The following is an 11980-nucleotide window of genomic DNA, read 5'->3' as shown; positions in this document are numbered from 1 at the left end:
AAACAGTGTGACATCCATACATAAGAAAGTGTAGGTGTTTGAATTTGTGCATATAAATAAAATGCTGGGATCTCAAGCAGAGAAATCAAAAGGGCTTTGTGCAGTCTAGGAGCTTAATTTGCTGGATCCAGCAGTGTTGTGTTAGTATTTTCCTTCAGCATGCACTATGCTAATTAATGAAGTATTTTCTCAATTAAAGTGTGTTGTTGGGTTAAACAAAACATTAGGGTAGCATATTGGCACAAACAGTTTAATTCAAATACCACCTCCACCCCAAGAAAAGATTTCGGGGTTCTAAACATTTTAATTAAACCGACCCAGTCTAGATGGAGGCGTATTTCGGGTTGGGGTCCTAACATATACACCTTTAGATTGCAGATGGTTTGCTGCTGTATCTTCCATTCTTCTCACAGACAAAAGGGATGTTTGCACGAAATGCGATTGGATACGAATGTCAGCAGACAAACTCAACACCGACTACAAAAAAGCATTCCACAGCACCAACACAGCCTTTACAGCACACGTGTTGCCAGACCAGGCTGAAAGAAATCTCAGAATAGACAGCAAACCTTGACATATGCAGGTATGGCATGGTACTGCAAGTGCTGTGGTCTTTTGATGTACCTGAAGTGGTTAAAACATCCAGTTGTTCAAAAAGTACACTTTATACTATATAAAAACAAACACACAATGGATGAACACAAATATTTCTTTTGACTCTTTATTCAAAGTAATTTGTTGAATGCAAGACATGGTCCTTTCTAAAAAACAGATGCAGTATAAGAATTGGAATTTGATGGTGAAAAAAAGATTACCTTGTGGCAAAGATTACCTTGAACCACTTTTTTAAAATTTTTTATTAGATTTTGTATTAAAATCCTGAATCTTGAGCAGCCCAGTTGGGAGTCTGTAAAACAAGCAAGAAAATATGGCATTACATTCCCAATAAAAAAATAAAACAATAAAAGCAACAAATAGGTTTTATTCAAACAAAAAATAAAACAATAATAGCAATTTGGTAATACGTAAATGAAGAGAAGCAATTTTAAACTACTGGAGGTACCATGTAAACATGCTAGACTGCAAAGTAAAAGCTTCAGATATAATTGCTGAATGTCCTGGGGACTAAAAGATAGAATAGTACTCTGTAAGTTGTTAGCAACTTCTATCTCAAATTACTGAATTCCTTAACAAGAGTGTTTTTATAATATTACATTATGGGTGTTTATTTTACAGCAATAACAAACCATTTAAAAGCGATTTAAAAAACTTTAAAAAGATACAAAAAGCAAATAATGCATATATATAAAAAATAATCTTAGTTTAAATTATAATTACTGCCTTTATACAAGTGCTATGAAACAAGAAATGTTGCTACAGCATCTTATATTGAGCACTGAAGTAAAATGACATGCATTAGGCTATGCTTTTACAGTGTACATTCTCCCTAGCCAACTTACCAATTTAAACTGGTTAATTTTATGTTTAGCTTCCAAAACTTTAAAAGCAGATGTGCAGTACTATTGCATATCCGTATTAAAATAATTCTGAATTTACCAAATTAAAACATCTTTGAACGATTGTATCCTTCTAATTTTCTAAATAAGCATTTAAAATTTAAACAGTGTTCTCACCTCATTCCGGTTGTTATGGTTAATTTTTTTCTCAATGTTCATTGCCAACATCTGACTGCGAAAAGAAAGGCTCTTTGTCTTTTCAATCACTTGCTGGTAGGGTGATACAGCATTGTTGCCCATAACAACATGACCCTGGAAAAATGGAAAAAAAGAAACATTCATGATCACTGTTTGAAATGCTCAATTTGTTAAAAAATAAATAAAAGTGATATCCCTACCCCCAATCAAAAACTAAAACAAACACCCTTAAACTGAAACCTTACCAGTTTTGAATCTATTTTTGCATCTAGCCTTGCATTGCGAATTAGGTTAACAATCCATCTCTCAGCCTCTTCAGGTGTCATGTTCAATTTGTCTGCCAGCATGCTAAAAGGTAAAAAGGTGATGATTAAATTAGGCACAACGCTTATCCTAGTAGCAAAAACCAGATACAGACATAATGTAAAGGGAATAGTTTTATAGCTGTGTACCCAATTTAAAAGACTAGGGTAGTTGATTTTGAACATTAAATATCTGTTTAATGTTTATCCATAACCAATTATTATGCAATGCAAGCTTTGCAACTCACAACTCTGCGAATATACCTCAATTCTGACTAGAGCATCCCTGACAATCAATTCCTGCCCTTTCTCAAGCAGAGTGCCAATAACAGCCAGCTAGTGAGGCCACAACCTCATTTTACATGACACCTGAGCTAGTTTTCATCATTTGCTGATAAACACCAAGTTATCCATACAAGAATGACCTACATTCATTGTATGTGAAATAGTTTCTTGTAGGGTAAGTTTAATCAGATTCAGACATGTAGATCAGCCAATCAAGTGTCAACTTTAAAAAATGTTTGTCACCATGACCACTACCACTATATCCGCATTGCTGGGAATTTCATTCCCCACTGGTACAACAGTATAGATGGGATTGTATTTATTTTAAAATCAATATGTTTTCTCAATTTTCACTCAAACAAAACATATTTTAAACTTTAAACTAACTCAAAACCATACATCTACCACAATTTACCAGTTCACAGTTAAAGAGCAATTAAAAAATAAACTACCACACATACCAAAAAATGTTCTTGCTTGTCTGACAAGGCAATCATGATGAAGTATTCATTTGGGCTGGAGAAGCAACATCAACCCTGAGTTTACTTAAAGCAGCAATCAACAATCCTTTTCAGTTGAACAGTGGCAGATGAAAGTGTTTAGGCCAACTCAATTAGCAATGAATCACTTCACAGTAGGTCGTTTTCTTTGATGTACCCTGTGACAGCACTTTTTACCTAACTTTGCTTTCTCAAATGTCGTGACAACCAAAGTTAATCCACCAGCCAGGTCTACTGTTACTATCCCAAAATCAAAGCCAACTTTACTCCTTTTAAAATCAGATAGAGATGTGTCATTTTGGTTAAACAGGCAGGCATTCTTTTACCCAAGCATCACTGCTGCAGCTGGGCTTCCTGTGGCTTTCCAATAAACTCCTTGCATTTCCTGCTGGACTTCATCTAATTTCAAAGACCTATAAATCTGTCTATTATCAACAAAGACTAAAGTCTGGCACTTTACTATACCTGCAATAGCTTACCTGCTAACAAACAGCATAAAAGCTGAAAGACCCAGCTCGTTCCTCATTATCTCACCACTTCCTGCACCATTAATCTCGGTTTGTTTTTCAAAAGGTAAGTTACTGTGAGTAACATGCTAAACAAAACCAGGACAATTTCCTGTCACGCTATCCTCTACAGCCACGCAAGATGTCATGTTGTTAAAGAAGAAAGCTATTAACTCAACTTAACAGTAATTCACTTCAGGTTGCACCGCTGTGAACCTGACTCACTAAAACGTTTAGACTTTCCTGCCGAATTTGCAACTCAATTGAGTAATTAACACCTTCAAACGGAGCGTTTTGTTGTTGGCACCAAAACAAATACTCGAGGTTATAGAACACATTAGCAAGATGGTGCACATGATCCCCTGTAATACCTTCACTATTAGCAAAGATAACTATTTATGTAAAGACAGCTACTAATAAAAGAAAGCCATTTCAAAATTAAGTTTGTTAAACTATTTCCCAAGTGTGTGAATATTTTTTTTTGTACAGCAGGGTAACAAAAAAACAAACAAACAACTTCCTCTTTTATGAAAAGCTTGCATTATCTATGCAGACTGATCTTGTGTTTTTGTTCATGATTTAATATGAACTTGCAGGAGCACAAACCTACCAGTCCCAATGTATTGCAACCTGACCCTGAGTATTTGACATCAGTGTCCAGGTTTGTGGGCTATACCGAGTAATATTATAAATGTACATTGCTGTACATAACTTCTGACGTCATCTTAATTTGCTACATTAATAAAAGTCAGGTAAAGTAATAGCTGAATGTGGGGGGTGCAACATTCAACAAAATATGCAGATTTCTCATTTTACAACATATTACAATGTTGCAAGACAAGAAATCGTTAGGTTATTATCATAACTATGGTTGCCGGAAATAGAAATGTAACCATTACCTCATGAAACCTGAATAGATATTCCAAAGCTGCACGTAGTGCCAGTGATGCAGTCGTGCCTGCCCCCGAGGGCAGACTGCTGACACTAACATCGTCATAATTTTTCCTTCGAGACTTGCTGCAATAATTAATGCAGTGACCTTGAAGGTTAATGGTTACATTTCTATTTCAGGGGACCAGGGTTATGATAATAACCTAACGTTCCCTATCAAGTACGAAATGTAACCATTACCTCATGGGTATGAATACCAAAGCTGTCACAAGGCAATACTGTAGACCAATTGGAAAGCTACAAGGCTAAGCCAATGGCCACCTTGTGCGTTACTATGAGGAACCCCAGTACAAGTAGCTAGGGCTAAAAAATTGAGGGAGAACTCACCTCTGTTTTTGCTGTAAGGGTCGAGCTTGAGGCTGCCCTTAACACTCTTGTTCCAAAACCAGGGTTTTGTGGATCCACGACATTCATTTGATAGAACCTAGTAAGGTATGGGTAGTAGCCCACACCACTGCATTGCAAATGTCACTGACCGATGCACCCTGGAATAAAACCCACAAAACTGCCATATCCCTGGAAGGAATGAGCAGTGAGTTTTTTCTGGATGGGGCAAGTTGGCCAGCTAAGTCTTGACTGTGTCTGTGATCCATTTGGATAGCCTCTGCCTAGACAGGGCTTGATCATGGAACTTTGCTCCAGAACAGACAACACATTGTGCAGACTGCCTCCAACTTTTTGTCCCGTCAACATAGCACGCCAAGGCCAGCACTGGACAGAGCGTATGGAGCTGCAGCTCCCTGTCAGACTGGAAGGAGGTGGAAGAAGCCTCCAAATCCAGATTGGCTGACATGGAATGCCGAGATAGTGTTCGGCAAAAAAGCAGGATTGGTATGAAGCGTAACCTTTGTCTTGGCTTCTGCAAAAATCAAGCAGACTTTTGCATCGAAAATGCTTGCATCTCACCTACCCGCTTAGCAGATGTCATTGTAAGCAAGGAAGCCGCTTTTAAAGATAAATATTTCAGCTTAGCTGAATACAAGGGCTCAAAGGGCCCACTTGTACCCATACAGGGAACGAGAGGACGCTGCTGTGGCATTCTGCAGGGTGTCAATAACCCTGTTGGAAAGCCCTGGATGGCTCAAATGCTGCCGTTCAGGGGCCAGACCCAGAGCCGCAGGCTCGATGGGTTGGGATGCCACAGTCTCCCGTGCCTGACTGAACAGGTCGTGACGTTTGGGCAGGCTCCACGGCTGACAGCTCAGTAGCTGCATCAGAACTGGAAACCACACTCCTGGGCCAGTAAGGAGCTACTAATAGCACCCTGGCCCGGTCCTGTGTGATTTTCTCCAGACACAGCGGGAGCATGGTGAGCGGTGAGAAGGCAAATAACAGCTGCCTCAGCCACTGGTGTGCAAAGGCATCTATCGCCAGTGGGTCCCCGGCTCCTGTTATGGAGAACCAGCGGGGACAACAGGTCGATTCCTGGGAGGTCTACCTCTGCTCTCCCGAACCGTTGCCAAATAAGCTCACCACCTCTGGTTGAAACCTCCATTCTGAGGCACTGGGAACTCTCCTTGAGTGGAGGTCAGTCGCCTAGCTTATCACCCCAAGCAGGTGTACTGCTTACAGGGAAAGGAGGTGATCATGCGCCCAGAGCAACAGCTTGTGGGCTACTCGATGGAGGTAACCACCACTGTTGCGTTGTCTGCACGGACAATCACATGCTTCCCTCGAACCATCTGCAATAATGCTACAAGGCCAGTTAAACTGCCTGCAGTGCCAAACCATTATGTGGAGTGCCATTCTATACAGTGCCCAAGCCTAGGCTGTACGTGTTTGTGGTGATGGCCTCTTTTTGGTGACACTGCCCAACGCTACGCTGAGGTGCAACAAGAGGAGTACCCTTAGACAGTGAAGAACACCGTAAACAGGCAGCTGCGGTTCAATGTGGGCTGAAAAACCCTGATATTGACCCAGGCTTGCACAGGGAGTATATGAGGTAGGGTCTGAGAAGCCACTGCCCTCAAGCCAAAAAGTTCTGGAACATCATTACCCTGAGTGCTCTGTTGAGCTGAATGGCTCTGGTGGCTATTCTCTGCACACTGCCGTCCTAGATAGGAGGCTGTCTGGGAAGGTTTGAGCTGGCTCTTTGCAGATTCACTGTAAGCCCTAACCGTAGAAGCTGGCCGATGAACAGTTACGTGTGAGCGTATGTCTGAGCTGGAGACTGGGCAAAACGAACCAGTCGTCCAATAATAGAGTACTCTGATACTTTTGAGTCTCAGTGGGGCCAGCATAGCTTCCCTGCACCTTGAAAAAAGCATGGGGAGCTAATGCAGAGGCCAAATGGCAAAACTTGGAACTTGTATGCTGTTCCCTAAAAGCGAACCGCAGGTACTCAAGTGTGCCAGGTTTTATGGGGATATGGAAACAGCCACCTTTGAAGTCCACCTTGGTGAACCAATTGCCTGGTCTGAATGACGTTAACTAGCTGTTGCATCATCACATTTTGAACTTCCTTCAGCTCAGAACAGGTTGACCTGACTGAGGTCGAGGATTGGTCTGAGGCCACCATCCCACTTGGGCATGGAGTAGAACCCGTCCTCCAAATTGGAGGGGGTGTACCAATAAGAATTTACCATTTTTGCAGCAGAGCTGCTACCTCCTGATTCACACAGCAGTGTCCTGTGGGTCCATGACTGAGGCTGCAGTCACAACCCGAAAGGGAGTGGGACCGTGCTTGAACTGCAGCGAGTAGCCGGTCTGAGCAGTTGTAAACACCCAGATGTCTGTAGTGCACTGATGCCAATACTCCCTGAGAAGGGGCCCTGGACCTCATCTTGTGGCTTGCCTGAGGCTTTTGCCTCTGCGCCGGGAGGCGGTCTGGCCGGAGGCACAACTGGCTGTGCTGGTCCCTGAAGCTGCTAGCACAGGGATAAAAACCCAGGCATATGCAATAGCAAACAATGTAGAGTAAGAATGTACAGTTGCTGCTTCAGCTGATAAAGACAGTAACAGCACTGTCAACAAGGCTTGCTTGGTACCAGACTGGGATGGGAACACCGGTCAGTAGCAGGCCAGAAACTGACGCCCAGAGCTTCTCTATACCCGGGTGTGTGGCTCTCCCTTGGCATAGAGCCATGGGGTGAGGACGCAGCCACCTCTCTATGAGAGGGTGATGGGGAAGAGCGCTGTACAGATGAGGGACGCAGAGCTGTCTGTAGAGCTGCAGGAGAAACGTTTCTCCAACGTACGCTTGCAGAATGCACACAGAACTTGCTGAAATACGGTTTATCAGTGCCTCCTTTGCGTGCTGCTGCCTCAGGCAGGAAGATCATCTGCTTTTCCACAGGCAGCCTGGCCTTGCATATGTTACAGGGATGAAACCTAGTCATTATGCAAATAGCAAGCTATGTACCATAAGAAAGTACAGTTGCTGCCTCAGCTTGCTAAAAACAGCAATTGGACTGTTAACGAGGCCTGCTTGGTACTAGACAGGCAGTCTGGCTTTGCATGTGTCACAGGGATAAGACCCAGGCATAATGCAAATAGCAAGCAATGTACAGTAAGAATGTACAGTTGCTGCCTCAGCTTGTTAAAGACTTGCATGACAAGCAATGCTGTTTGGTACTGGTTCGGTGCCTGCAACACAGGGTAGGTACATTTGTGCACATTGGGGGTTACACATCCCCTACGCCACCTCTGCCATTCTAGACCATGCCCCAGCCGAAGCTGGACGCGTCTGCTGAAGCAGCAACACTGCAGTGTAATAGGGTGGGAGCTGCAGCTCCTATATACAGTACTTACTGTAACAGGGCTGGTGCAGTATACAGTACTTGTAACAAAACCCTGCTGTCTCAGACAACACAAGCAGCAACGCTGCTGTACAGGCAAGTGCTGTAAAAAGATAAAAACAGCGCGACTCAAACTCAAGCCATGTTCGCTGCTCTTAAGTACCTGTATGGTGTGTAAGCACCAGTACAGTATTGTACACGCACAGTACGGTGCATGGTACAGTGCAAACGGTACAGTACAATGAAAATGGTACGATACACACGATATGTTGCAAACGGAACGGTAAAGTGCACGACACAATGGTACGGTGCACACGGTGCGGTGCGGTGCAGTGCAGAGCATGGTACACTACCATTTCGGTAACCTCATTCACTAAGAACGGTGGTAGATCAGTGACCTAGAGTTACCAAAGAAGCAAAATACAGGGTTGTACACCTGTATAACTTCTGGCTTACCACAAAACAGTCCTAAGACTGGAGGAAGCCTGCTATCACTGACAGCCTTCGCAGTGGCACTGCAAGCAGAGACCAGAGCAGCAACGAGACACTGCGGGAAGGACTGCAAGCAGTCAGACCCAAAGCAGAGCTGAGCCCAGTGACTGCAAGCAAATCGGCAAAGGTAACCTTGTTCGTTGTACAACAGTACCGGCAGGAACTGGAGCAGGTCTGGGACCTACAGTGACCACTGGAGCGATATAGGGATACCCACCTGTAATGCTCTTGGCTGACCAATAGTTCGAAAACTAAGGAAAGCCTACTGTTACCTAACAGTTTTCACACTAATTCTGCAAGCAGATTTTAATGTGGCAACGAGACACTGAGAAAAAACTGCAAGCAGCCTGACCCAGCGCGTCTCGGTCTAACGCCGGACCGAGCTGAGCCCAGCAGCCACGTTAGTGTTTCTGTGGAAAAAAAAATAAAGAAAATACAGAGAAAAAAAAAGCCTCACACAATACAGTTACCGTTATTTTAATACAGTTTTTATAACAAAAGAAACACACTTTTTATTTTTATTTTGTGTTCTCCATTAAGCTAGCAGCTTAAGAGAGAACACAAGTAGCCAACTTAAGGTGTTTGATCCCAGGGAAGGTTTGCGCGGAGCACAAGGCCACCGAGGGACTTAACGAAAAACCACAACTGAATGCACAATACGTGAAGTAATTACTATGAAACACGTAATTTAAATCGCATTAATAGTGTAATACACAAGTGAAAAAGCAGAGAAAAGTAGTTTATTCAACACTCTCTCAGGAGGTGAAAGGAAAAATGATGACGATGTTAAGTGTCAGCAGTCTTTTTATGCCCTCGGGGGCAGGCACAACTGCGTCACTGGCACTACGTGCAGCTTTGGAATATCTATTCAGGTTAGACGATATCAAAGGATTAATATCCATGAGGTAATGGTTGTGTACTTGATAGGGAACCATATATTCTGTTCTCTATGCAACACTATTTTTTGTTTCTAGTTTTCCAAACCAATAGACAGTAATTCCTTTCATCACTAGTCTAAACCATTAAATAGGTAATACAAGATCAAAACTCCTGCATTGTCAGATTGTCATTTAATCATTATAATAAACCTAAAGAAATTTTATTTCTAAAGTATGGTTTGACAGCCATTTTTATTGTTATTTTGCTTGTGTTCAATCACAGAATGTCAGATGAGAATCATTCTATAGTGTGGAGGTAATGATGAAAGTAAAAAGTGCCAGTTAGTATTTGCTTCTATTCAAATTAGCCATTTGCTTTTCTGAATGCTCTTTACCACAGAAGCTATCAAAATCAAACACATTATTTGAGTGGCAGTTTTAGTTTTATTTTGAAATGCCCATTATTGGCAGAGTGTTATGTGCAGCTTACCACTAAATGTGAAGTACTGTTTAATCCCTACACCTAAAGTAAAATGGACAAAATAGGATTTGAGTTTTATTCTAGTGTAAAGATTGAGTACACTGACCCACCCCCACAGCCTCTAAAAAAAAAAACAAAAAAAAAAACACACAACTCAACTTACTAGTTCAGTATTGCCACTAACCTTTGTGCTCTTTAACAAATATATAGATCCAATTGCAGGGAGGCTGCCAAAAAAACTAAGACTCCGAATCAATTCCAGACTATGTGCAACATGAGAATCGTACACAGCACTATCATATTCCAGACTTCAACCTTGAATACAGACATTCTACAGCTTTGCAATTATCCTGATGTAAATTTGCTGCAAGCACTTCTGAAAACACAGGTTTTCATTTTTAGCATAACATAATGTTTCATACATTTCTATGGCTTATACCTTAAGGGAAGCCTTCAATTTCCGTGCAAACTTTATACCATTATCTACACATCGATCTAAATAAAATGTATAATAAAAAAAATTGTGCACTGAACATGTGCCATGAATTTGTTAATGAAATACTATACAGCAGTTAAAACTACAGGAATAATTAAACAGGATGCAATAAATTGTACAGGTAAAGCAACCTGCTAACAGCTGCAGCTGTCAAGTGTTTCTGCTTCAGGCTAAGGAATGCACTGCAGATGCTCGACTACTAGTTATGGAACCTCATTAAAAGGCAGAAGTGCATCATTGTTATTCTGCGATTTATTTTGTCATGCCACGATAATGTGAACCAGGAGGAAAGGCATTCTATCGACATAAAGCCAGCTTCTGAAATAGTTATCTTACTGTAGCTTATAGAAATGGTGTGTGCTATACTAAGCACACAACACAATCACTTTCTTGCAACCTTATGAAGTTATACACTAAACATATAAAAAGACTTAAAACTTTACTGTACTAAGGTAGTACATGAGAAAAATCACAGCACTGACTGGAAGGCAACCACCCCCTTTCCCCTTAAAAAAAATCTGATTACTACAGTGCTGAAGTCCGTATATATTGGGGATGGGTCAGTGTAGTCGAATGCACTAAAATAAAAAAATAAATAAAAAAAATATTCCAACAGCATATTACATATTCAAGTACACAAAAGACATATTAACTACTAGTAGAAGCAAACACGTCTTTTTTTTTTTTTTTTTTTTTTTTAAATGCTGACGCTTGACAAGTGTTCAAAATCAGTGTTAAACCCTGAGCGTTCATGTGAATGAGATTGGCATATCACAACTTAAGGACCCTAATTAATCATGCAATGCTTGTAAAAGCTAAATTCTACAGTAAATACATTGTTTGAAATTGTTGCCAATTTTGTTGCCTTGTTTTCAGCTAATGCTAACAGATCCCCCGCTTGAGTTCCCCTGTAATGAATGCACACAGCCGCTGTTGCTAGGCAACTGTGAAACAGCTTCCAGGAGATGGCAGCTAACTTTAAATTTGTAAACAAATGGATATAGCATGTGCTGAAAAGGAAGCCAAGGACACACTCTATGCTGTCTGCTGTAGTACACATACACATTTGCCTTTTATTCTTTATTTCAGGTATTCAAATACACGAAAATGTTGGCACCCGTGTATTCGAATAGGAAACTATTCGAAATTCCCATCCCTACTACATATTTAGCCAAACTGGTAAATATATGTACTGTATACACACAAACTAGAATCCCTGGAGGCAGATTGACTAAGGGCTTTGTAAACAAGAAGTAAAAAATGGACATGTGAAAAAAATGTGTGTGGTAATAAAGGTTATAGTGGACACCACCTGTAAGGACCTTGATAAAGTTACTGACATATTAAGCATGCAGACATCTCAGATATGGCATTCAGGCATTCCATGTTAGCAACAGAAGATTTGTAAAAAAAGTAAGGCCAAAAAAGGGTTTATATTTGTTGGTACAATACAACTAACACTATTCCTATGTCTACTCCCTAAATATCAGTCAAATTAACCATTACAAGAACTGGATTAAAATTAAAACATTTAAACAAAAACATCAAAAAAGCCAAAAGAAATTAACCGCAGGTTTATCTTTTTTCTTTTGACCTTTTTTCAAAATTATCTTATTTTGAAAATGTCAATTCAGTGTTTCAGACAGCTGTGCAAAACCACAAGAGGACAGAACCCCCTTTACTACAATGTTTGGTAT

At 41.0% G+C, this 11980-nt stretch overlaps 1 protein-coding gene across 1 annotated transcript in view; it reads right to left on the bottom strand.

Moving 5' to 3' along the window:
- Positions 1-707: 707 nt before the first annotated feature.
- Positions 708-11980, bottom strand: part of LOC117399468 (eukaryotic translation initiation factor 3 subunit E-B) — a 55800-nt gene continuing 44527 nt past the window's right edge. Inside the window, exons 11-13 of the mRNA XM_033998675.3 lie at positions 1901-2003; positions 1635-1769; positions 708-907 (exon numbers count right to left, since the gene is read on the bottom strand). Coding sequence (XP_033854566.1) covers positions 872-907; positions 1635-1769; positions 1901-2003 — 274 coding nt within the window. The 3' untranslated portion in view covers positions 708-871. The remainder of the gene's footprint in view (positions 908-1634; positions 1770-1900; positions 2004-11980) is intronic.

Source organism: Acipenser ruthenus, chromosome 4, assembly GCF_902713425.1.
Source record: "Acipenser ruthenus chromosome 4, fAciRut3.2 maternal haplotype, whole genome shotgun sequence".
Lineage (NCBI taxonomy): Eukaryota > Metazoa > Chordata > Actinopteri > Acipenseriformes > Acipenseridae > Acipenser > Acipenser ruthenus.
Note: the sequence above shows the minus strand (reverse complement) of the source record. Positions and strands in the feature narration are given on the sequence as shown.